Below are 21696 nucleotides of genomic sequence, written 5' to 3'. Positions count from 1 at the left end.
GTACTGGGCAATGTGGAAGATTGTCAGGTTCTGTTCTGTCCCCAAAAAGCAGCATCAATCCAACAAATACGACTGCCCTAGGGCATTAGTCTACTTTCAATTATCAGCAAAGTTCCAGAAGGTTTGGTGACAGTGCCATCAAGTGACAGACAACCAACAATAACTTTCTCACTGATGCTCGTTTTGGCCTAACTTAAAAACCAGACGATACCAAGTTATAGTCCAACAGGTTTATTTGAAAGTACTAGCTTTCAAAGCGCAGTTCCTTCATCAGGTAGCTGATTTTTAACTTTATCCACCCCAGTCCAACACCGGCACCTCAACATCACAGTTTGGCCTACACCAGGGCCTCTCAATATCAGTCCTCATGACAGCCTTGGATCCAAACATGAACAAAAGAAATCCATTAGTTGGAGTCATAACTGGCACAATGGAAAATTGTTGTGGATATTAGAAGCCAATCATCTCAATCCCAGTGCATCACCATTATTTATTTTTTTCAAAGATACTGATAGGTTAACCTGAGGAGGAGCAGGAATGGACCATATGACTAAACAGTCCCTCAAACCTACTCTGCCATTCAACATAATGAAGATCGATTATCAGCATCAGTTCCATTTTCCATCGCTCCACATCCCTCTATTTCCTAAGAGACTAAGATCCTGTCCATTTCAAACTTACCTGCACTGAACAATGAAGCATCTATTGCGCTTTTGCTCGAAACGTCGATTTTCCTGCTCCTCAGATGCTGCCTGAACTGCTGTGCTTTTCCAGCACCACTCTAATCCAGAATGAAGCATCTATTGTCAAGTCCGTTCCGAAACATTTGCTTATTTTTTGCTAAACTCCAGATGGTATAGACTCAATGTTCACAGCTTCTCATCATAGGAACACCCCATCATCTCAGGAACCAATAAAATACTTTTTCAAGATTGCCTCCAAGACAAGAATATCCTTTTGTTAAACATGGAGAACATAGGGACAAAAAGTACTTGGAATGTGGTCTCATCAAAGCATTGCAAATTGAAAGAAAGACTTCCTTTTTCCTGTACTCCAAAATCCCCTTACAATACAGGCCAACATGCTGTACGTTTTCCACAATTGCTTGCATGTTGACTTGCTGCGTCTTTGGTACAAAACACATCTAATTCTCTGTGGGCATTTGAAAGTTGCACATCTTTTAAAAAACTGTTCTGCTTTTCAATCTTAATACCAAAGTAAATAACCTCACACTTGTCCACAATAAACTCCATCTAACGCTCTGTTTCCCAATCAATTCACCAATCTACTTTTCTCAGCCTTTTTGTGTCCTCTTCACAGCTTGCATGCCCACCTCGTTTTGTACTGTCAACATTTGCTCAGTTGAAGTGAACAATTCCAATACTATAGGATGGAACCTGTTCTGACGCCTGTAAGCCAATTCAACAAAATTTAAATGTGGGAAAAAGCCCTCATTCCTCTTTCCTAACTGTGTGCTATTGCCCAACCTCCCTGTTTATCTTTTATCCCTTTCCTCCCTCCATATTCCTGATGAGGGGCTCATGCCCCTAATCGCTGACTCTCCTGCTCATTGGATGCTGCCTGACCTGCTGTGCTTGTCCAGAGCCACACTTTTCGACTCTATCCTCAAAGGCCCACAAGCAATTTCTAGTCACCTGACATTTTTTTCCCAACATCTGTCATTTTGTTTCTGCATATGTTCAGATGATCAGAGATTACTTGAGTATGGCAGTCTCAATTCAAGCTCACAGGGTCATTGCTACACAGTCATACAGCACAGAAACAGACCCTTCAGTCCAACTAGTCCATGCTGTACATAATTCCAAAACTTAAACTAGTCCCATCTGCCTGCTCCTGGCCCATATCTCTCCAAAACCTTTCCTATTCGTGTACATATCTAAGTGTCTATTAAATGTAACTGTGCCTGCATCCACCACTTCCTCAGGAAGTTCATTCCACATGCAGACTAACCCCTATGTAAGTAATTTGTCCCTCATTTCTTTTTAAAATCTCTCTCCTCTTGCCTTAAAAATGTGTCCCCTTGTCTTAAAATCCCCCACCATAGGGAAAAGGCACCTACCATTAACCCTATCTATGCCTCTCATGGTTTTATAAACCTCTATAAGGCTATCTCTCAACTTCCTATGGAAGCAGGATCAGTATTTTCTGTTCTCTGCAAGGGTGAGTGCCACGATATTCATTCTGCTACCTCACACTCACAGGGGCACACTCACTCTAACTCTGGCACTGTCACTAGGATTCAGCGACCACTACTCCCACAATTGCATTTATTGTGTCAATGGCTTTCACTCACTTTATATTCCCAAGCTACTAGCCCATGCTGTCCTCTGCACTTCCTCCTCATCTTACCAACCTCTCCTGCTCTTGCCTTGTCACTCACTTCACTTCCTTCCACTTACATCAGACACAGTCCTTCCATTTGTCTCATTGCAAGAACAATTATCCTACAAATGGGATGAGAGGGCCAACACTGACAGGGTGAGGGCACCCACTAAACTTTAGCAAGGAGGAGACTAATGTTACAAACCCCAAGCCCCATATTCATCTCTGAAGAGGAAGCCAATGAATGCTGAGAAAGCACCGGCAAGGCTTTGACCTGAACTTTCCACCAGTTCACAAACTTCCATCTCAATGACCTTGCTTTCAAAGAATTAGATTGATGCCAGAGGGTATCCATAGGGAGGAGGAGCCCCAACAGTGTCTGACAAAACATCAGAGGCCCCTGGTCCCACCACCTCCCTCCTGTTTGCAATGCCAAAAGTTTGTCACAAATCCTTGTTGCAGAGGGGGGAACGCTTGGCTACTGCTGGTGGTGATGAAGAGGCAGCACCTTGAAAGCTAGTGCTTCCAAATAAACCTGTTGGACTGTAACCTGGTAATGTGTGATATTTAACTTTGTCCATTCCAGTCCAGCACTGGCACCTCCAAATCATTGTTGCAGAAGGTGAGCCTACATCCAGGCAGGAAACTTTCAACAGCCATTCAGGCAACCACCCAAGTTGGGAATTGGTGCCATCTAGTGACTGACAGCAATAATGGTGTATAATTGAGGCAAAAACAATGACTGCAGATGCTGGATTTAACCAGATTCTGGATCAATGGTGCTGGAAGAGCACAGCAGTTCAGGCAGCATCGAGGAGCTTCAGCAAAAGCTGCCTGAACTGCTGTGCTCTTCCAGCACCATTGATCCAGAATATAATTGAGGCAAGCTGAGCAATCCATAAGATACAAATACATGCAGCGAAAGAAGTAACTGAAGTCACTTTTTAAAGCTTAAGTGAAAAGCAGCAAATATTTTTATCATTGTCAAGCTTCTGACATTTTCTTTATCATCATACTTTCTCAACTTTCTTGTCATTAGCAACACCAGTTCCACGCAGATGAAAATTCTGCCAGTGAAATTCCAACAGATTAGCTTGCGTGTGTAGTATGTCATGCTTCAAGTGGTCCTGAGTTAAGAAGGACTTTAGGATCTTTATATCATTATGTCATGAGCATGTCTGTGAAAGGTTTCTTGACATACTGATTGTTCTACACAATACAACAATCCCTGGCTTGCCTTTTCCTTCTTCTATTGGCTTTTCCTTGGCCAGTCAGTTAGAGGATACCAGTGTAGTGGATATGTTAATGGACTAGGAACGCAAAAGGTTCTGGGAAATGGTTTGAGGACAGCGGTTTAAATAACACAATAATTACTAATTGAATTCAAGCTAAATTAATAAAATCTATTGGATCAATCTAAGCATGAAATCTAGTTCATCAGTGCCCTGACCATGTTTACATTGTTTGCGTAGACTGCAGAAAAAATGATAGGACTTACTCTGCTATCAATGGCCCTTTGCTAGTCTGGTCAACATGTGTATGTAAATGACACAATGTGGTTGACTTTTTCTTTTTTGTGTTTGATTCATAACTGCCTTCTGAAGTGGCCTAGTGAGTCACCCAAAGAAACTGGTCAGACCATCTATCATCAACCTAGACACCAGATTGACCAATTGGCAATGCAAAGTCCTCTCACTAACAAAGTCCACTTCAGAGGGCAATCTCATAGACTGGTCAAGTAAAAGCCTGATGTACAGTCAAACTTACAGAATCAAAATATGCAGCCAATAGTCCAGATATCCCCAGCACCCTCCCTGCAGTGGGAGAGGGACAATGGTACACAGTCAGAAACTCGTAGCCCTGCTAGTTCTCAACATTGCTTCTGAACCCCATCAAGTTGCATGGCATCATTAGAAAGAAGAGTGAAGAAAAATCCTACTGATCTCCACTAACCAGCAATCACTCCTCTCACTCATCATTGTCTTTGAGTGGGGAATAATTAGGGTCTCATCTGTGTTGTAATTGTAGAAGCAGATTGAAACTGTGTTTGTCAGATGCACAATATGTACAGTAAGAACATAAAGAATAGGAGCAGAAGTCAATCATTTGACTCTGAGAGTCTGGTGAACTGTTTAATCATAGAACCATTGACCCATAAAGAACAGAAGGGCCCTTCGGTCCATCAAGTCGGTACTGCCAATGTTATGTTTAAAGCTACACTGATCTAATTGTGACTTTCACTCAGTTTTCCTGCCTGCTGACTCAATCTTGAACACCATTGTAGATCAAAAATTTTGCATTTCTTTAAATAACAGCTTGCTACCAAATAAAGACTAGTATGTGATTCTAGCCTTATACAGCAACAGAAAAACAAACTTAGAATTTTGAAATTAAGGTGTTGCAAGAAAGAACCAGTACAGGTCATTGCAAATAAGGGTGATAGCTGGACAAAACTTATTGCCAGTTATAACATGGGAAGATGGGTTATGAATAATTTGGAATTTACCAAGGATAGAAGATGGCAGGTGGCCAGGAGTTCATGGGATCAGACAAACAGGATGAGAAAACAACAACTGCAGGTGTTTTGAAAGAGGAGATGGGAAATTCAATTACAATAGTTTCAGATGATGTAGCCCACAAACTTTGAAATAGTTGCCTGGATTTAAAGATTACGCAAAATGACAAGCATTCAACCACATTGAACCTGTTTGGAAAAACAAAGTGATGTCCAGTTTATGACAATTCCACAGAGTTCATAGTTCAATGGTTTTTGTGAGTTCTACTTGAGAATGGCTAGGGCCTCTCATTTATTGTTGCATTTTTTTCCCCTATAGGGGAAAAATGACACAAAATTAAAACAAAACGAGCCCGCGACAATCTAATGCGCTGAATAAAGGTGCTTGTGACACCTTTTGTTTTTTTTGCTGATCTGTGCTTGAGATTGTTTAAAATTACAAAGGCAGTCTCTGCAATGGCCTCTCATGTGTATAAATACCCAGAGTGAGAGCACATTCAAGCATTGCTTTATTGAAAGTGAGCTCAAAATGGGAAAGGTAAAGGAGAGTCTGATATTTTCAACATTGTTAAATAAATTGTTGTAACATAGAAATTTTTCATTAAATGCTCTTCCCTCACAGATCATCTTCTATGAGGACAGGAACTTCCAGGGGCGGCACTATGAGTGCAGCAGTGACTGTGCCGACCTGTCCCCTTACTTCAGCCGCTGTAACTCCATCCGTGTTGAGAGTGACTGGTGGGTGCTGTATGAGAAACCCAATTACATGGGATACCAGTATGTTCTGACCAGGGGAGAGTATCCTGACTACCAGCGCTGGATGGGATTCAATGACTGTGTCAGGTCATGTCGCTCTTACCCATATGTGAGTCATAAATTCACTGTACTCATAGGCAAAATAAACTGATCAATTGATTTGTATCTGTAATGGTAATTTTCATTGTTGTTTGTTTAATAGATCAAAAACTCAGATGAGTTATTCTTCCCACTTCCCTTTATTTGAATTCCTTAATGATTAATGGAAGAACAGGAAATTTTGCAAATAAAACAAGTTACCTCTATGAAGTGGTAGAAATTTGGAACTTTCTTCTTCAAAAGTTAATTAATGTTAATTGGATTGTTAGTTTTGTGAACCAAAAGTATTAGAGCGTATATCACAAATGCAAGAATGTGGAGTTTGATCAAAGATCAGCCATGAGCTCATTGAATGGTAATACAGGGTTAAAGGCCTTAGTGTGCTTTCCCATCAAACGTATGTTCCCTGCTGAATGTCAAATCATTATTCAGAGAATGAATCCTTGCTTCCATATAAACAGAGCTTTCTGGAATTGGGCTTCAACCTGAAACTATCCGGATCATAATTTAGTAGCAGTAATATATTTTATGAAATATTTAATAATACATTGATGACAATTGGATAACCAAGCAGGAATTGTCCAAAACTAGACAACAATCTAGAAATGGTCAATAGCTGGTTAATGATTGAACAGTGAATTTTTAACAAAAGGTTAATGGGTTCCCTGGTCAGATTACAAATATAAAAGCAACCAACAACAATAATTTTAAAATGTTCTATAGATATTTTCATACCTGCATCGCAAATGTTTCATTTCTCTCTATTCCAGTACCGAGGAGGGTCCTACAGAATGAGGATTTACGAGAGGCCTGACTTTGGAGGACAGAGGATGGAATTCATGGATGACTGTCCATCTGTCTACGATCGTTTCCGTTACCATGACATTCACTCCTGCCATGTGATGGACGGTTACTGGATCTTCTATGAACACCCCAACTACAGAGGGCGACAGTACTTCATGAGACCCGGTGAATACAGGAGATATAGTGACTGGGGAGGCTACAGCTCAACTATCGGATCTTTCAGGCGAATGAGGGATTTCTAATTCTTTTTTGAAAACCAGACTTTATTCTGTTAAATATTCTGAAAAATAATAAATGAACTATAAGCGAAACTCATTTCTTTTCTTTTAAATTGTGTCTGTGTCTTTGCTGATGCAGATGCTTTATGACCTTAAGACATTAATTAGGGAGCCAATAACATTAAAAATAAGAAAATATATGCAACGGGTGTTAATTTTCAAAATTTAAATTATTCATACATACCATATGAACATGCTGTTTAAGAGCCAGAGTTGATCATTCAGCCTCTCAAACCTCCTCCTTCATTTAAATAGGTCAAGGCTGATAAACTTCTCCTTCATTTCTAGCAATCTATTCTTGTTGTGCTTTGAAAATATTCAAAGGTCCTGTTTCTACCACATTGTGAGGAAATGCTCCAAAGAAATACAATCCTCAAAGGGGAAATGTCTTTCCATCGCTGGGCAATCCTTCTTTTGAAGTAGCAACACTTTTGCCTGAATCTCTAACAAGAGGAGACATCCTATTCTTACCTGCTCAATCAAAATCTCCCAGAAACATACCTGTTCATTCAAACATCTCTTCAGATGGATGAACGTTCCCATTTATTATGCTGGGGACTATGACTGAGACATAGTTAAAGAAATTGAAATAGAATTCCTTTAGTGAGGAAGCAGGCTATTCAATCCATCAGGTTCACACTGACCCTCTGAAGAACACCCCTCCCAGTGCCAGCCCTCTACCTTATAAGTCTACATTTCCCATGTCCCTAATTTACACATCCCTGGACACCACGGGCAATTTAGCATGGCCGATCCACCAAACTAACACATCCTTGGACTGTGGGAGGAAACTGGAGCACCCAGAGGTAACCCACAGTCATGTGGACAATGTGCAAACTCCATACAGAAAGTCACCCAAGGGTGAATTCAAACCCCTGGAGCCACTATCATTTTAAATATCACCGCTTTATAAAAAAAAAAGCTCAAACATTTATTTAATTATATAACTAGTGCACTTTAATTAGTCACAACAGAACTGATAGAATTGACTGAATCCTGAGGGAAATATCAGTCAGTTTGGGCCTGCAATAGATGGTGAGGGAAAAACCTACTTGACTTTGCCTTTATTAATCTACTTGTCAAGACGCATCTGTCCACGTCAGAACTGACAGAAGTGACTGCTGTGAAGTTCCATCTTTGCAGTAAGGATGTTCTCCATCATATTGTGTGACTCTACCATGATGGTGTAGATTCAAGCAGACCAAGCAACTCAAAACTGGGCAGCCATTGAGTGCTGTGGGCCATCAGCAGCAGCAGAACCACATTTAACTTCAATCTTTAACTTCAAGGTTCTGCATATCTCCCACTCCACCATTATCATCCAGATGAGGGATTAGTCATGACTCAAAGAAGAGTGAAGAAAGGCATTCTAGACTAGCACCAGGCAGACTTAAACATTGAGTGTCAAATTGGTGAACTTACAACATTGGAAAACTTCTATGACAAGCAGTATACAATAGACAAAGCTAAGGATCTATATAGTCAATGGATCAGATTTTCAAAGATCTGCAGTCTTAGTCAATCATGACTGTTGGCAGAGAATTACACAAGTAACCAGAGGGGCAGGTAGCTGGGGTTGGGGGTGGGGGGAGCGAGGGGCACTCCACAAACATTCCTACACATCAGTGCAAAAGATAAAGATCAAGCATTTGCAGTCAGCTTCAACTCCAGAGTGGAATACCCACCTCGCCTCATCAAGAGGTCCCCAGCATCACACATGCCAGTCTTCAGTCAATTTGATTCACTCTTTATGATATTAAGAAGCTGCTTAAAGTACTAGATACTGCAAAGGCTATATGCCTAACAACATTCCAACAATGCTCCTGAAAATTTGTCTTCCAAATTTTCAGGCTGTTGGCTACTAACAGTAGTTCTGTTTGTAGCCAAGCTGTACTTACTGTAACAAAACACCTGACAGCACTGTAGGTGCATTTGCTCCAAATGGATTGCAGTTATTCACCTCAGAAAGCAGCTCACCATCATTCCATCAAAGATGTCTAGGAATAGGTAACAAATGCTGGCTTCCACAGTGATGCTCCCATCTCATGAAGACGAGGACAAAAGTCAAATCACTCTTCGTAACCAAGACTGTTTGATTGCTGGAGTGTAATGCTCCCTCCTCACTCGTTCACTCTTCTAGGAAACTATTTTTCACCCTGAGCAATATTGCTGCCTGAAGGCTTGAAGCAATGATTACTTCCCCTATTCATTTGCCAACTCCCCCAGCAACTGTGAATTGCAATAGATTCCTTCATGTCTGGGCCATTCGACTCTAAGTTAACCTGCTGATGGTTTGTCTTGACAATCCCAATTGAATGTAACAAGTGTTATTGTAACACTTAGCAGTATCAAGAATGCACATGGTATTCAAAAGATAATTAATTTGATCCAAGTGAGATATTTTTCCTGAGAAGCTCGTATTATTAAATATTTATTGAATTTGGTGGCCTCTTGTGGCCTGCAAATTCATTACAGCTCTACTAAAGTGGTGAATAACTGCTTGGTGTCTACCAGGGGAGTTGCTTCCCAATAGTCCTTATGGATTAAAAAACACCAGAGTTGCATCTAAAAGTTCTGCAGTTGGTGGGGGGTGAGGAGGTTCTAAAATGTAAGACTGCCGTAAAAGTTACTTTTCAACTGTTCCCTATCATGATTCAAGTCTGGTTGTTAGTCAAACCTCTGAACAGCAGTGCAGCTTTCAATGTAACTCAAGGGCAGTAATCTCTGGATTACTTCCATGCCATTTGGTTGTGACAGTAGGAATAGGAGGATAGAGCAGATAAATGTGTGGCTGGGGAGCTGGTGCAGGGGCAGGGATTCAGATTTTTGGATCATTGCAATCTCTTCTGGAGCAGAAGCGACCTTTACAAGAGCGACAGGTTGCACCTGTACTGGAGAGGGACTGATATCCTAACGGGGAGATTTGCTAGTGTTACTTGGGGAGGCTTTAAACCGGTCAGATGGGGGATGGCACCCTAAGCAGTAGTGAGACAAGAGAGACAATGAATTAAACGGCATTTATTTCAAAGCAAAAAGGCCTGACAGCTGAGGCAAATGGACTCAGGGCATGTATAGCAACATGGAACTGGGTAATCATAACTAGTACAGAAACATGGCTGAGGGAGGAACAGGACTGGCAGCACAATGTTCCGGGGTATAGATGCTATAGGGAGGATTGAAAACAAGGAAAGAGAGTAGCATTTTTGATTAGGGAAATTGTCACGGCAGTACTTGGGATTGTCCAGTGAAGCTATATGGGTGGAACTGAGAAATAAGAAGTGAAGGATGACCTTGATGGGATTGTACTATAGGCCCCGCAATAATCAGCAGGATCCTGCAGAGAAAACATGTCTGGAGATTGTAGGTAGCTGTAATAATAGAGTTGTAATAGTAAGGGATTTTAACTTTCCAAATACAGACTGAGAATGCCATAGTGTTAAGAGCTTGGATTGGGGGGAGGGGGCTTTGTTCAGTGCATTCAAAAGAACATTCTCAATCAATATGTGGCTGTATCTACTATAGACGGGGCAAAACTTGACTTACTCTTGAAAAATAAGGCAGGTCAGGTGTCTGAAGTGTTGGAGCGGGGAGGTGGGGAGGACTTTGGGACCAGTGACCATAGTTCTATTAGTTTTAAAGCACTTATGGAAAAGGATAGGTAAGGGCCACAAGTTAAAGTTCTAAATTGTGGTCAGGCCAAATTTGACTGGAGGAGGCTGTTCACTGATAAAGGGACATCTGGCAAGCAGGAGGCTTTCAAAAGTGAGATAACGAGAATTCAGGAATAGCATGTTCCTGCTAGTATAAAGGGCAGGGCTGGCAGGAGTAGCGAACCTTGAATGACTAGAGATAGGCTCTGGTCAAGAAAAATAAGGAGACTTATGTCAGGTATAGATAGCTGGAATCAAATTAATCCCTGCAGGAGTATAGGGGCAATAAGAGTATACTAAAGAGGGAAATCAGGAGGGCAAAAAGGGTACTTGAGGTAGCTTTAGTTTAAGGAGAATCCAAAGAGATTCCACAAGTATATTAAGGGCAAGAGAGTAACTAGGGAGAGAATAGGGCTCCGTAACAATCAACAAGGCTATCTATGTATGGAAGAAGAAATGGGTGAGATCCTAGATGAATATGTATTTACTGTGAAGAAATAAATGGAAGCTAGAGGATTCAAGTAAATAAATATTGAAGTCTTGAAAAGAATTCATATTACAGAAGAGGAGATGCTGAAGGTCTGAAAACACATAAACATAAATAAATCTCTGGGACCTGATCAAGTGTATACAGGGACTTTGTGAGAAGCTAGAGAAGAAATTGTAGGGCCCTTAGCAAAGACGTTCATGTCATCAACAGACACAATGTGGTGCCAGAAGACTGAAGAGTGGTTAATGTAGTGCCATTATTTAAGAAAGGCTGCAGGGAAAAGCCAGGGAACTATATACCAGGGAGCGCCTGACGTTAGTGGTGGTCATGTTGTTGCAGGGGATTCTGAGGGACCGGATCTACCTGCATTTGGAAAGGCAAGGACTGATTAGGTATAGTCAGCATGGTTTTATGTGTGGGAAATCATGTCTCACAAACTCGATTGAGCTATCCGAAGACGTGACCAAGAAGCTAGATGAAGGCACAGTGATAGAAGTCGTCTACATGGATTAGCAAGGTTCTGCATGGTAGATTGGTTAGTAAGATTAGTTAATATGGGATACAGAGAGAGCTAACCAATTGGCTTGACGGTAGGTGACAGAGGGTAATGGTGGAGGCTGGTTGTTCAAACTGGAGGCCTGTGACCAGAGATATGCCGCAGGATCAGTGCTGGGTGCACTGTTGTTTGTCATTTATAATTGATTTGGATGATCATACAGAAGGCATGTTTAGTAAGTTTATGGATGACCTCAAAATTGCTGGTATAATGGACAGTGAAGAAGGTTATTTTCAATGGGATCATGATCAGCTGGGTTGAGGAATGGCAGATGGAGTTTAATTCATATAAATGTGAGGTGTTTCATTTCGGTAAGACAAACGAGGACCAGACTGTTAATTACACAGTTAATGATAGCCCTGGGGAGTGTTGTTGAACAGAGAAATCTAAGGAGGGCAGGTACATAGTTCCTTAAAAGTGGTGCCACAGGTTAAAAGGGCAGTGAAGAAGGCATTTGGCATGCTTGTCTTCATTGGTCTAAATAGGAGTTAGGACGTCATGTTATGGCTATACAAGACATGGGCGAGGCCACATTTTGCATACTGTGTATAATTCTGGTTGCCCTGCTGTAGGAAGAAGGTTATTAAATGTAAAAGATGTAAAAAATGTTTTACAAGGATGTTACCAAGATTGGAGGGTTTGAATTATAAGAGGCTGGGACTTTGTTTCCCTGGAGTTTAGGAGGCTGAGGGGTGACGTCATAGAGGATAATAAAGTCATTAGGGGCATTGATTGGGTGAATAGCCAAGGTCTTTTCCCTGGTGGAAGGAAGTTCAAAACTCAAGGGCAGGGGTTTAAGGTGAGAGGCGTAAGATTTAAAGGAACCTGTGGGGTGATATTTTAACACAGAGGGTGGTGCATGTATGGAATGAGCTGCCAGAGGAAGTAATAGAAGCGAGTACATTTACACATTTAAAAGACATTCGACAGATCCATGAATAGGAAAGGTTTAGAGGAATATGGACCAAACACAGGAAAATGGGACTGATTCAGTTTAGGAAATCTGGTCAGCATGAAAGAGTTGGGTTGAAGGGTCTGTTTCTACTCTCGGGTCAGGTGATGGGAGATGGTAGTTATTTTTTGGTGGGAGGAATGGATTATTGGTAGGTGTCCATTTATGGTGTTCAGTTACACTGGCTATACACTGAGTTATAGCAGAGATCAAACCGTGCATCGTTTCCAGAATTAGTATCTAGATAAGTTCCACATATCTAGCCCAAGAGTCCAACACTGACCTCAATGTAAGAAGCATTCATGGAGGGTCATAAGCATCAGGAATCAACCCACTGAAAGTTTAAGCTTCCCAGGTAATGACAGCGCAGCTGCATGCACCAGAATCTCTGCAATGTCCTGATACACACCATAGATTTATGACCATACTTCATCACTCACAACCTTGGATAATGCAGGGAAAATGATCAATAAATTATTCCACAGCCTTCATCTTTACATAACCGTCACATATATTCTCTGCTGATATTTATCCAGGCTTTTATTGAGTCGATTATTCATGATACCACTGCTTATTTAGATGGATACACATTTCAGATATCAGCCACTCTGCAGAATATAAAGAGATCTTCTGTTGTTAAGGCTTGTCTGTGATTTGTTTATCTTGCATTCATTTCCTTCTTTCTTTGAATTCACAATCTAAGTGAAAGATTAAATTGTTGCTATTTTGCTCCACTGTGTTAATAAAACCTGGATAATATTGCTATTCAGTCTTCTGTGCTGAAGAACTAAAGCACTGAGAGCAGGCCATTTTGCCTCAAGCTGATTTCCCATTTATAGAATCAAAGGTAACAGAAAAAGGAGGTCAATCCCCTGTAATATCTGATCCAGCTCTGAAAGAACAGGACAATTAATATTACTCCCTCACTCTTTTCCCTTCAGCCCAATAAATGTTTCCTCTTCAGCTGCTTACTCATTTACCTTTTGAAAGCCATCATCAAATCTGCTTCCATTACACTCTCAGTCAGTTCATTTAAACTCACATCCTCACTGGTAAATGAGCAGGAGTAGGACAGTCCACCCTTCAGACCTGCTCCATCACTCGATAATATCATGGCAGATCTCATCGTGGTCTCCACTCCTTTATCCTGTTCTCCCAACCCCATCATGATCCTTAATGGTCATGTCTGTCAAAAACCCAGCCTTGAATAAATTTTATGGTGCAATCTTCACTGTTTCCTGAGGAAGAGCATGACACAGGCTAATAACACCCTGAAAGAAAATGCTTCTCTGTCTTTATATGAAGATCTCTTACTTTTGAACTGTGTCCCGTAGTTCTAATCCCTCCAACAAGAGGACACAGCTTCAGGACATCCACACTGTCAGTTTCTCTCGATGGGGATCTGAAATGTTTCCACAAGATCACTGCTCAATCTGCTAAACTACAATGGACAAAGGGCCAACCTGTTCAATCTTGCTTCATAAGATAAACTCTTCATCACATGAAGGAGTTGAGTGAATCTTCTCTGAACTGTTTCCAACTCAATTATATCCTTTAACCATTATGGATTTGTATGTGATCTGAAAGGATCTGGAAGGGTTAATAATTGATGGGGTGCAGTAAGCAACTCCCACTGTTATGATGTCAATGGGACTTGGCCAGAATAAAGAAGGAACTGGTGGGAGATAGACCTGAGTGTGGTGTGACCCTATAGTCTCTGCGATATCGTAAATCATTAAATAGTTGCCACAATCCAATAAGCTTCCTATTGGTTTCTCAGTAAGACTCTTCTAGTTAGACCAGAGACGTGGCTATCTTCATCCATAACAATTTGGTCTTGAAAGACTCCACATGCCCAACACTGACTATCTCTAGAAATGTGCTGTCATGAAAATCTCTTTCCCCTTCATACATTGAAATGGCATTCCCCCTGAATATCATCTAAGTCACCCACCTCCACAGCCCCTCTGCACTCTCTATACCTCCTAATTAACAAACCAAAGCCCCATCGTGTCCTCAACTCTTCAGTCTAACCAATGATCCTTTATCCAACCTGACCATTTATAGCTCCAATGCTAACTTGGTGTCAACTCATACCAATCCCTGGCCATAGCAGCACCTACCACGCCAATGCACATGGAATCTATCATGGGCAGATCTCAAGATCCATGCACAAATGAAATGCCTTATTTAATCAAATGCAGCTATTGCAAATTTCATTATATTAAGAAAAAACACATTCATAAAGATCCATGTATTCTATTTAAATTATGTCATCTCAACAAACTGTATTTTCATGTGCACCATATATAGGAATTCAAATGTTCTGCATCAAACTATCGAAACCTATTTAAATGTGGCACATTGGTTCAGTGGTTAGCACTGTGGCCTCACAGCACCAGAACTTGGGTTCAATTCTAACCTCAGGCAAATGTCTGTGGAGTTTACACATTCTCCCTGTGTCTGTGCGGGTTTCTGTCAGGTAGTCTGGTTTCTTCCCAGCATCCAAAGATGTGCAGGTTGGACAGATTGTCCTGTAGTATCCAGGGATGTGCAGGTTAAGTAGATTTGCCATGGTAAATATGGGATTAAGGGGGAGTGAGTCTGGGTGGGATGACCTTCAGAATGTTGGTGTGGGCTGAATGGCCTCTATCTGCACTGTAGACTTGATCTATGATTCACTTGCAGCTGTGAAATGGAAAGTACTGAAATGGAAGGAAGGTACAGTATGATAATGTATCCTTGTGAAATATATTGTGCTGCACTAAGCTAACATTGGAATCCTTCAGGCTAATGACAAGAAACAGATTGAAATAGAAAACAATGCATTTTCTAACACTTCAATTTTTCTTCATAGATTAAATGGCTGCACTTTTAAATGCCTTGTCAGTCTTGATAGCTCCTTTAACAGCTGAACTGTCCAAATAAGTTGATACATTTTTGCACAAGTATATCCACTTTTGACAACCCAAATGGCATCTGGCTTTAGTGCCTTAAGAGGTGCCTTACTTCTGCCAAGGAATGTTTTAAATCCCTCAAAAGTGCCCTGCAACTAGACCCAGAGGGGTATCTTATTTCTCCAAAAGAGTGCTCTGGCTATACAAACACATCCACAAGTTTTAGACCTTCTCTCAATGATGTGATATGTACAATTAAGGATTTAGACACTTACTTCAATAAAATGACCATGAGCAAAATTGCAGCTTTCCATTCCCTCCCACATCCAATTGGGAAGTTAAAAACTAAAAATTACTGGTAAAGCTCAGCAGAAGAGACACTGGACCCAAAACATTAACTCTGCTTTCTCTCCACTGATCCTGCCAGATCTGCTGAATTTTTCCAGCAATTTCTGTTTTTGTTTTAGATTTCCAGTGTCTGGAACTCTTTGTTTTTCCTTGTTTAAATTTGGAAATGACATGTTATGGGGGTGGACTTTGAATTTCTGAGGGCTTTTATGATTTTGTCACATTTACCTGGAGTCAAGTAATCTTTTTGTTCAATCTACACTGCACTCCCTCCAAATTCAATATACCTTTGTATGGCATAATGCCTAGAATTAGTTCTAGTGTGGTCTAAACTGCGCTTTGTACAACTGACATAAATTCTGTCCTCCATGTATTCTGTCCTGTGGACATAAATCCCAACATTTTTCTTTTAATATCTATGTAGCTTCATGGCTCTTATTGAGTTCTTGACGTCTCTTTACTTTACTTCCCCCTTGTTCTAGATTTTGATTAATTATCAAAGACCTCGTTCAGTCATTTTAGGCCCAAGATAGAGGGCCTCACATTTGCCTGCATTGAAACTTATTTTCCATAGTTTTAACCAGTGACTTATTTCTGTCATTGTAAATGTATGCTTCTATATGCATTAAATATAAACTTCCAAACTTTGGATCAAGGGCTCATTTGGATATTTGAATTTCTATTCTTTGTTAATTATGAAGTGTTGAGGTGACAATGCAGATGTTTGAGGGACACCTATAGTCACATCCTGCTAATTAGAGTGCTTTTCCATTGCCTCTACATTTAATTTCCTATGTTTGCTAACTTTCAAAGTTACAAAAAGGGATTGCTTTCTAAGCATCTTCATAGTTTCAATTTTTCATTAGCCCAGACTTTTCTGGCCTTGATTGGATTGAACTGAATTGGGTTGGTAAAAGTAATAGTTGCAATGTCATGTGATCTTAAGTCTCACTTCCACTTCCATCCTCTCCAATCTTCCCATGGGGTTAGGGGAGAATTTGAGCCTGCAAATCTGCCCACACTAATTCTGAGGCTAAATAACAATGCCATGGACTACTTAAAACGCCTGTTTCCTACATTATTGCAATTTTTCCTATGAAGTCTGGAGATTAGCAGCCTGTCTGAATTAGACCAAATTAGCCAAAATTTTTGAACATTTTAAAATTATCAAACCCTTAAATTGCAGCAGACCAGCCAAGTTAGAAGCCATCATTAAGAACTTTGCAAGTTTAAACATTGTCACCCCCTTGGCATTACCTCATCAGCGAGGTGTCAGAGCTGTTCAGACTCCATTCCAGCATGAGGGAGACTACAGCTAAAATGGGTTCTGCACTATCGGATATTGCAGCCATTTTCAATTAGGGACTTTATTTTTATCTTTGTTTCAGAATGCAAGTTGGAAGACTTCCCTATGTTGCATTCCTGGCATCAATAAGGTAACACCTGCTGATGGAAGTTTGGCCTTCGGAAGTTGGAGGTAGGCTGACATTGGGGCTTCTACATACTGAGGCAGCTCCAAAGCCACAATAGAGAGGGCAGCAGAAAGGAAGGCCCACTTCTATTCTCTGGGACATCAGCTAAGTTGTATTTATGATGTTATGACCTCACCTTACCACCCAAACCCAATGCTCCGTAAATGTTTACATATTCTCTCAAATCTTCTGTTCATTCTTAGTCCCCCTTCCCTCATTCATTTTCCAAGACCACTCATTAATTAGCCAGTATGCATCTACTTTGCAGCTCTGTAAACAACTCTCAGTAAAATTAATTGAATAAAGATATCTTGGAGCTAAACAAAACATTCATTATAAAACAATTTGGCAAAACAGGTTTTCATCCATCTGTTCAACTGACCATTGTTGGTACAGTTGCCAGGCAGTGTCGTTGTGAAAGTTCAGCTGAATTCCACACAACACTGCAGAGGAATTGTTTACACAGATGAAATGGACTGTTAGTTTTGTTTTATAACTTTTTGTGCTTGGAAAGCTTTGTCTTTCTTTGGTGTGGTTGCTCAATATCTGCTTATTTATTTGCACAAGATTGCAAGATGTTAAGTAGATTAAAGATTTCTTTTCAATCCGACTTTCACTGGGTTATGTTTGATCAAGAGTTTTGTGACAATATTTATCAAACAGAACTTAAATGTTGTTTGTCTTGTTCTATATTTCATGAGCTCTTCCCAAATTTGTCTTTTTTTGTTGGAAAAATGCATGATGGATTCAGCAAGTATCAGGACATTGTGAAATTGAACTTACACAGTGCTGGTAAATGTAATGGTCTTTTAACTTTAAATGAAACAGTGTTATGAGTAATCATGATGTAAATAATATATTTAACATTTCATACAATATCTAATAATGACTGTTGAAGTTGACAAGAACTTTTAAACTTACCTACCAGAAGGCTTTTGACTCCACACCAGCCTTATCCCAAGATATTCAAATTGGCTTACCAGGCATCATCTCCAAGCTTTCAAAAACCTACCTGTCTGCATAATAATGACAGTCTAAGTGAAAATTTAATTTGGAATGACCACTTAAATAGCAAACATTCACTTTGATTCACTTTGCAATCGGTTACATTTTCTAAATTGGGAAAATGGCAGGGGGCTGGAATTGGAGATAAGCATGAAATTGTGTCTCCACGTGCTTTCACGTAGTCCCCCCAATGTGTGTTCATCAGCATTGAGGAATGGAAATTCAGCCCAAAGAGTCCAGGTTGACATTTGTCACCTCAGTCATCTACATCAATATGTACATCTTGAGCTCAGGGTAATGTTTCCTTCTCCTTTCTGACCTTTATCCCTCTCCTCTGGTCTTCTGACTTTCGAGGCAGATGGTCACTGTCAATAATGCCCACATCAGTGAGAACTTTATGGTATCTCACAGGTACTTGCATACCAGTGTATCACCCAGGTGACAGATGCCCTCTTTACTGATGTTGGAATACACATCAGGAACACAACTGCTGAGCACATTGTAGACTTAGAGGACCTGGGTCAGATTCCTGCTGCATCCATCCTGGAATAACTTCCTGTTATTATCTGAAGAAGTGTCAACCTTGCAATGGTGAGAGCCAGGAAGAGATCAATATGTTGGAGAAGAACAGGAGGTAGGATTGATGGAAGCAAAAGGGGAGACGATGAGAGGTGTCTTATAGCATGTCAAGGTGGCTTCCTCCTGTCATCCTTTGGAAAGAGACCCTTCCTTTTCTTCCTCATGTAGTGCTAGTTTTCTGGTTCCATCAATCATCCCTCTGGGACAGAGGCAAGATTTCACATAAACTCTCTCCCTCAAAACAACTAACAGCCTCAAAGCTGCACAAGTCTTTAAAACTCATCCCTACCAACTTTAATCAGACAAGAAACCCTTCCAATCCCCTAATGAGCTTTCACATTAATTTTACACAAACAGCCAATGACAAACCTGGTACAAAATAATGCTGATTGCATTGCCAGAATGAAGAAAAACATTGTGATTCCCATGACACACTGTAGCAATTGTACAGATAATTCATGAAGCTGAATATTTGTTTGCAGTTATTACATTAATATCTACTTAATATTCAGAAACAGAGAATACCAATCCATTCTTGAAAACAAAGTTATAAAGCAGATCAACAAAGTGACAATACCTTTACAGGACTCAACACAACTGAGCTTGGATTCGAGCCATTCGAATGTTTTCAGGAACAATTGAAACCGCATAAAAGCAGAATGAGAAGAATTAGCCCTATCAATAACCCTGAATAAGGGGATTTTATTTGTAATGATTATAGGTCTTTATTTTTCTAATTTGTCATTTTGCTGATATACGCTGTTGAAACCATTAGAATAACAAAAGTATTCCCTTCAGTAGTGTTTCAGTCCAGAGTATAAATATCAAGCTGGCCAGAACAGTACTACATCTCAGGAAGCTGGTTCACTCACTGTAAAGCTCAAAATGGGCAAGGTAAGGTCAACCTACATATTATTCACATCTGCTAATAATATTTTATAAAATCTTAAATTAAGGCAATTATTGACTCAGTTGTATAATTCCCACAGATCATCTTTTACGAGGACAGGAACTTCCAGGGGCGGCACTATGAGTGCAGCAGTGACTGTGCCGACCTGTCCCCTTACTTCAGCCGCTGTAACTCCATCCGTGTTGAGAGTGACTGGTGGGTGCTGTATGAGAAACCCAATTACATGGGATACCAGTATGTTCTGACCAGGGGAGAATATCCTGACTACCAGCGCTGGATGGGATTCAATGACTGTGTCAGGTCATGTCGCTCCTACCCACAAGTAAGTTTAATGAACATGTTAAATGCATGATGAACAGACATTTCCAATCATTTGATGAAGTGCTTTATTTCTCTTATAAGACATCAAATTTTTTCCATACCTTATATTTCCAAAAACCTTCATCAATAATGAAATTGACTTTCATAATAATAATTGAATTATTAAGATTATTTCCTCTTTTTCTATCATTAATGACAAATCTATATTTTAATTTTGCTGGCTGCATCTTATTTCATATGTTATAAAAAAGATTGAGGTATTACAAACAGCAACCAGAATTGGGAATGTAGAAGGAAAAAAAATGTCTGTTTTGTATTAGCATGATTCTAATTTGTTGTAAATTTGTACTAAGTAAGCAGGAAGATTGATGTATCAATGTGCAAAAGTTTCATTATATTCCTTTTGTACTTCTCCAAGTACACACCTGGGGAATTTGACCAGGGTGACAAGTATTTCACATGCATTCCTGAATAGAGTGTGCACAGGCGACCTGTAGGTAAACATTAGCAATATATTTTTGTTTGCTTCAATTTTTGTAATTGAAATGTTGACTGAATCTGCAGGTTTTGGAAAGTTGTTCAGGCCATTACTAGGCCAATACTTCACTTAACAGATACAAACTTCACCCAGCTTTGAACTTGAACAAACTTGACTAATCTCCTAGTGGAAGATTGAGTAGTTTCCTTTGATCCCCATCTGATGAAGATATTTACAGGTTAAAGGAGGTAGTTCGCTATCCATTAGCACTTTAACAGGTGGATCATGCCTTATTTAGTCACTCACTTTATCCAATGAATTGATGGTCAGTTTGGTTTCTCTCACTTCATAATTGAGAAACCTTTCTTTGCAAGATGGAATTTGAGTCACCCTTCTCCGGCAACAATGAACTCATTAAGAATTCATCTATAATTTCAGTGATGATCTCCTTGCAGTTAGAATACCAAGTTATGATACATTATATTTGAATGTATTTTGTTTCAGTTTCATATGCTATCTGCATTGCTTCTAATGGTTTAACTGCAAGTGGAAACTTTTAATCAATGGCCAGTAATCTATTTCTAAATCATTTTTAACTTCTGTCTTTGGTAATATACGTCTGCACACATTTTCTTGTTTTAACAGATACAGTTTTAACAAGTGTTTTACATTGTCCATTCCAGTACCGAGGAGGCACCTACAGAATGAGGATTTATGAGAGGCCTGACTTTGGAGGGCAGATGATGGAATTCATGGATGACTGTCCATCTGTCTACGATCGTTTCCGTTACCGTGACATCCACTCCTGCCATGTGATGGACGGTTACTGGATCTTCTATGAACATCCCAACTACAGAGGGCGACAGTACTTCATGAGGCCTGGTGAATACAGGAGATACAGTGACTGGGGAGGCTACAGCTCAACTATCGGATCTTTCAGGCGCATGAGGGATTTCTAGATTGTTGTTGAAACCTGAATTCTGACATAGTGTATTATTCTGAAATATAATAAATGTGCTATCAGCAGAACTGATTTTTGTTTCTGAGTCATGTTTTTGTTTATCTGTTGGAGACAGTGTATTATCATGAAATTATAATAATCATGGAGAAATATATTTTCACTGTCAAATTAATAACAATTCTGCAATGTAGCTTCCAATTAAATAAGCATTCAGGTAGCTGAATCCCCCATCATATTTTGGGAAAATATGACTCGTCTTTAGTACAAAATACAAAAAAAATT

General features: G+C 40.0%; 2 protein-coding genes across 2 annotated transcripts; both read left to right on the top strand.

The window, feature by feature from the left end:
• Positions 1-5376: 5376 nt before the first annotated feature.
• On the top strand, positions 5377-6828 carry LOC122551306 (gamma-crystallin S-1-like). Its single transcript, XM_043693015.2, has 3 exons — positions 5377-5396; positions 5481-5723; positions 6484-6828. Exons 1-3 carry the CDS (start codon positions 5388-5390, stop codon positions 6757-6759), a joined length of 528 nt encoding a protein of 175 aa, XP_043548950.2. The 5' UTR covers positions 5377-5387; the 3' UTR covers positions 6760-6828.
• Positions 6829-19507: 12679 nt separating this feature from the next.
• Positions 19508-21486, top strand: LOC122551304 (gamma-crystallin S-1-like). Its single transcript, XM_043693012.2, has 3 exons — positions 19508-19638; positions 19734-19976; positions 21137-21486. Exons 1-3 carry the CDS (start codon positions 19630-19632, stop codon positions 21410-21412), a joined length of 528 nt encoding a protein of 175 aa, XP_043548947.1. The 5' UTR covers positions 19508-19629; the 3' UTR covers positions 21413-21486.
• The last annotated feature ends 210 nt before the right edge of the window (positions 21487-21696 follow it).

This window comes from Chiloscyllium plagiosum, unplaced genomic scaffold, assembly GCF_037043375.1.
Source record: "Chiloscyllium plagiosum isolate Xiang-an unplaced genomic scaffold, Cpla_swu_hap1 HiC_scaffold_7, whole genome shotgun sequence".
Classification (NCBI taxonomy): domain Eukaryota; kingdom Metazoa; phylum Chordata; class Chondrichthyes; order Orectolobiformes; family Hemiscylliidae; genus Chiloscyllium; species Chiloscyllium plagiosum.
Note: the sequence above shows the minus strand (reverse complement) of the source record. Positions and strands in the feature narration are given on the sequence as shown.

What these genes read in the sequence shown, in the direction of transcription:
- LOC122551306 (XM_043693015.2), top strand. An exon ending in CATGTCGCTCTTACCCATAT is followed by an intron (nt 5,724 to 6,483) that starts GTGAGTCATAAA and finishes TCTCTATTCCAG; the next exon opens with TACCGAGGAGGGTCCTACAG.
- LOC122551304 (XM_043693012.2), top strand. An exon ending in CATGTCGCTCCTACCCACAA is followed by an intron (nt 19,977 to 21,136) that starts GTAAGTTTAATG and finishes TGTCCATTCCAG; the next exon opens with TACCGAGGAGGCACCTACAG.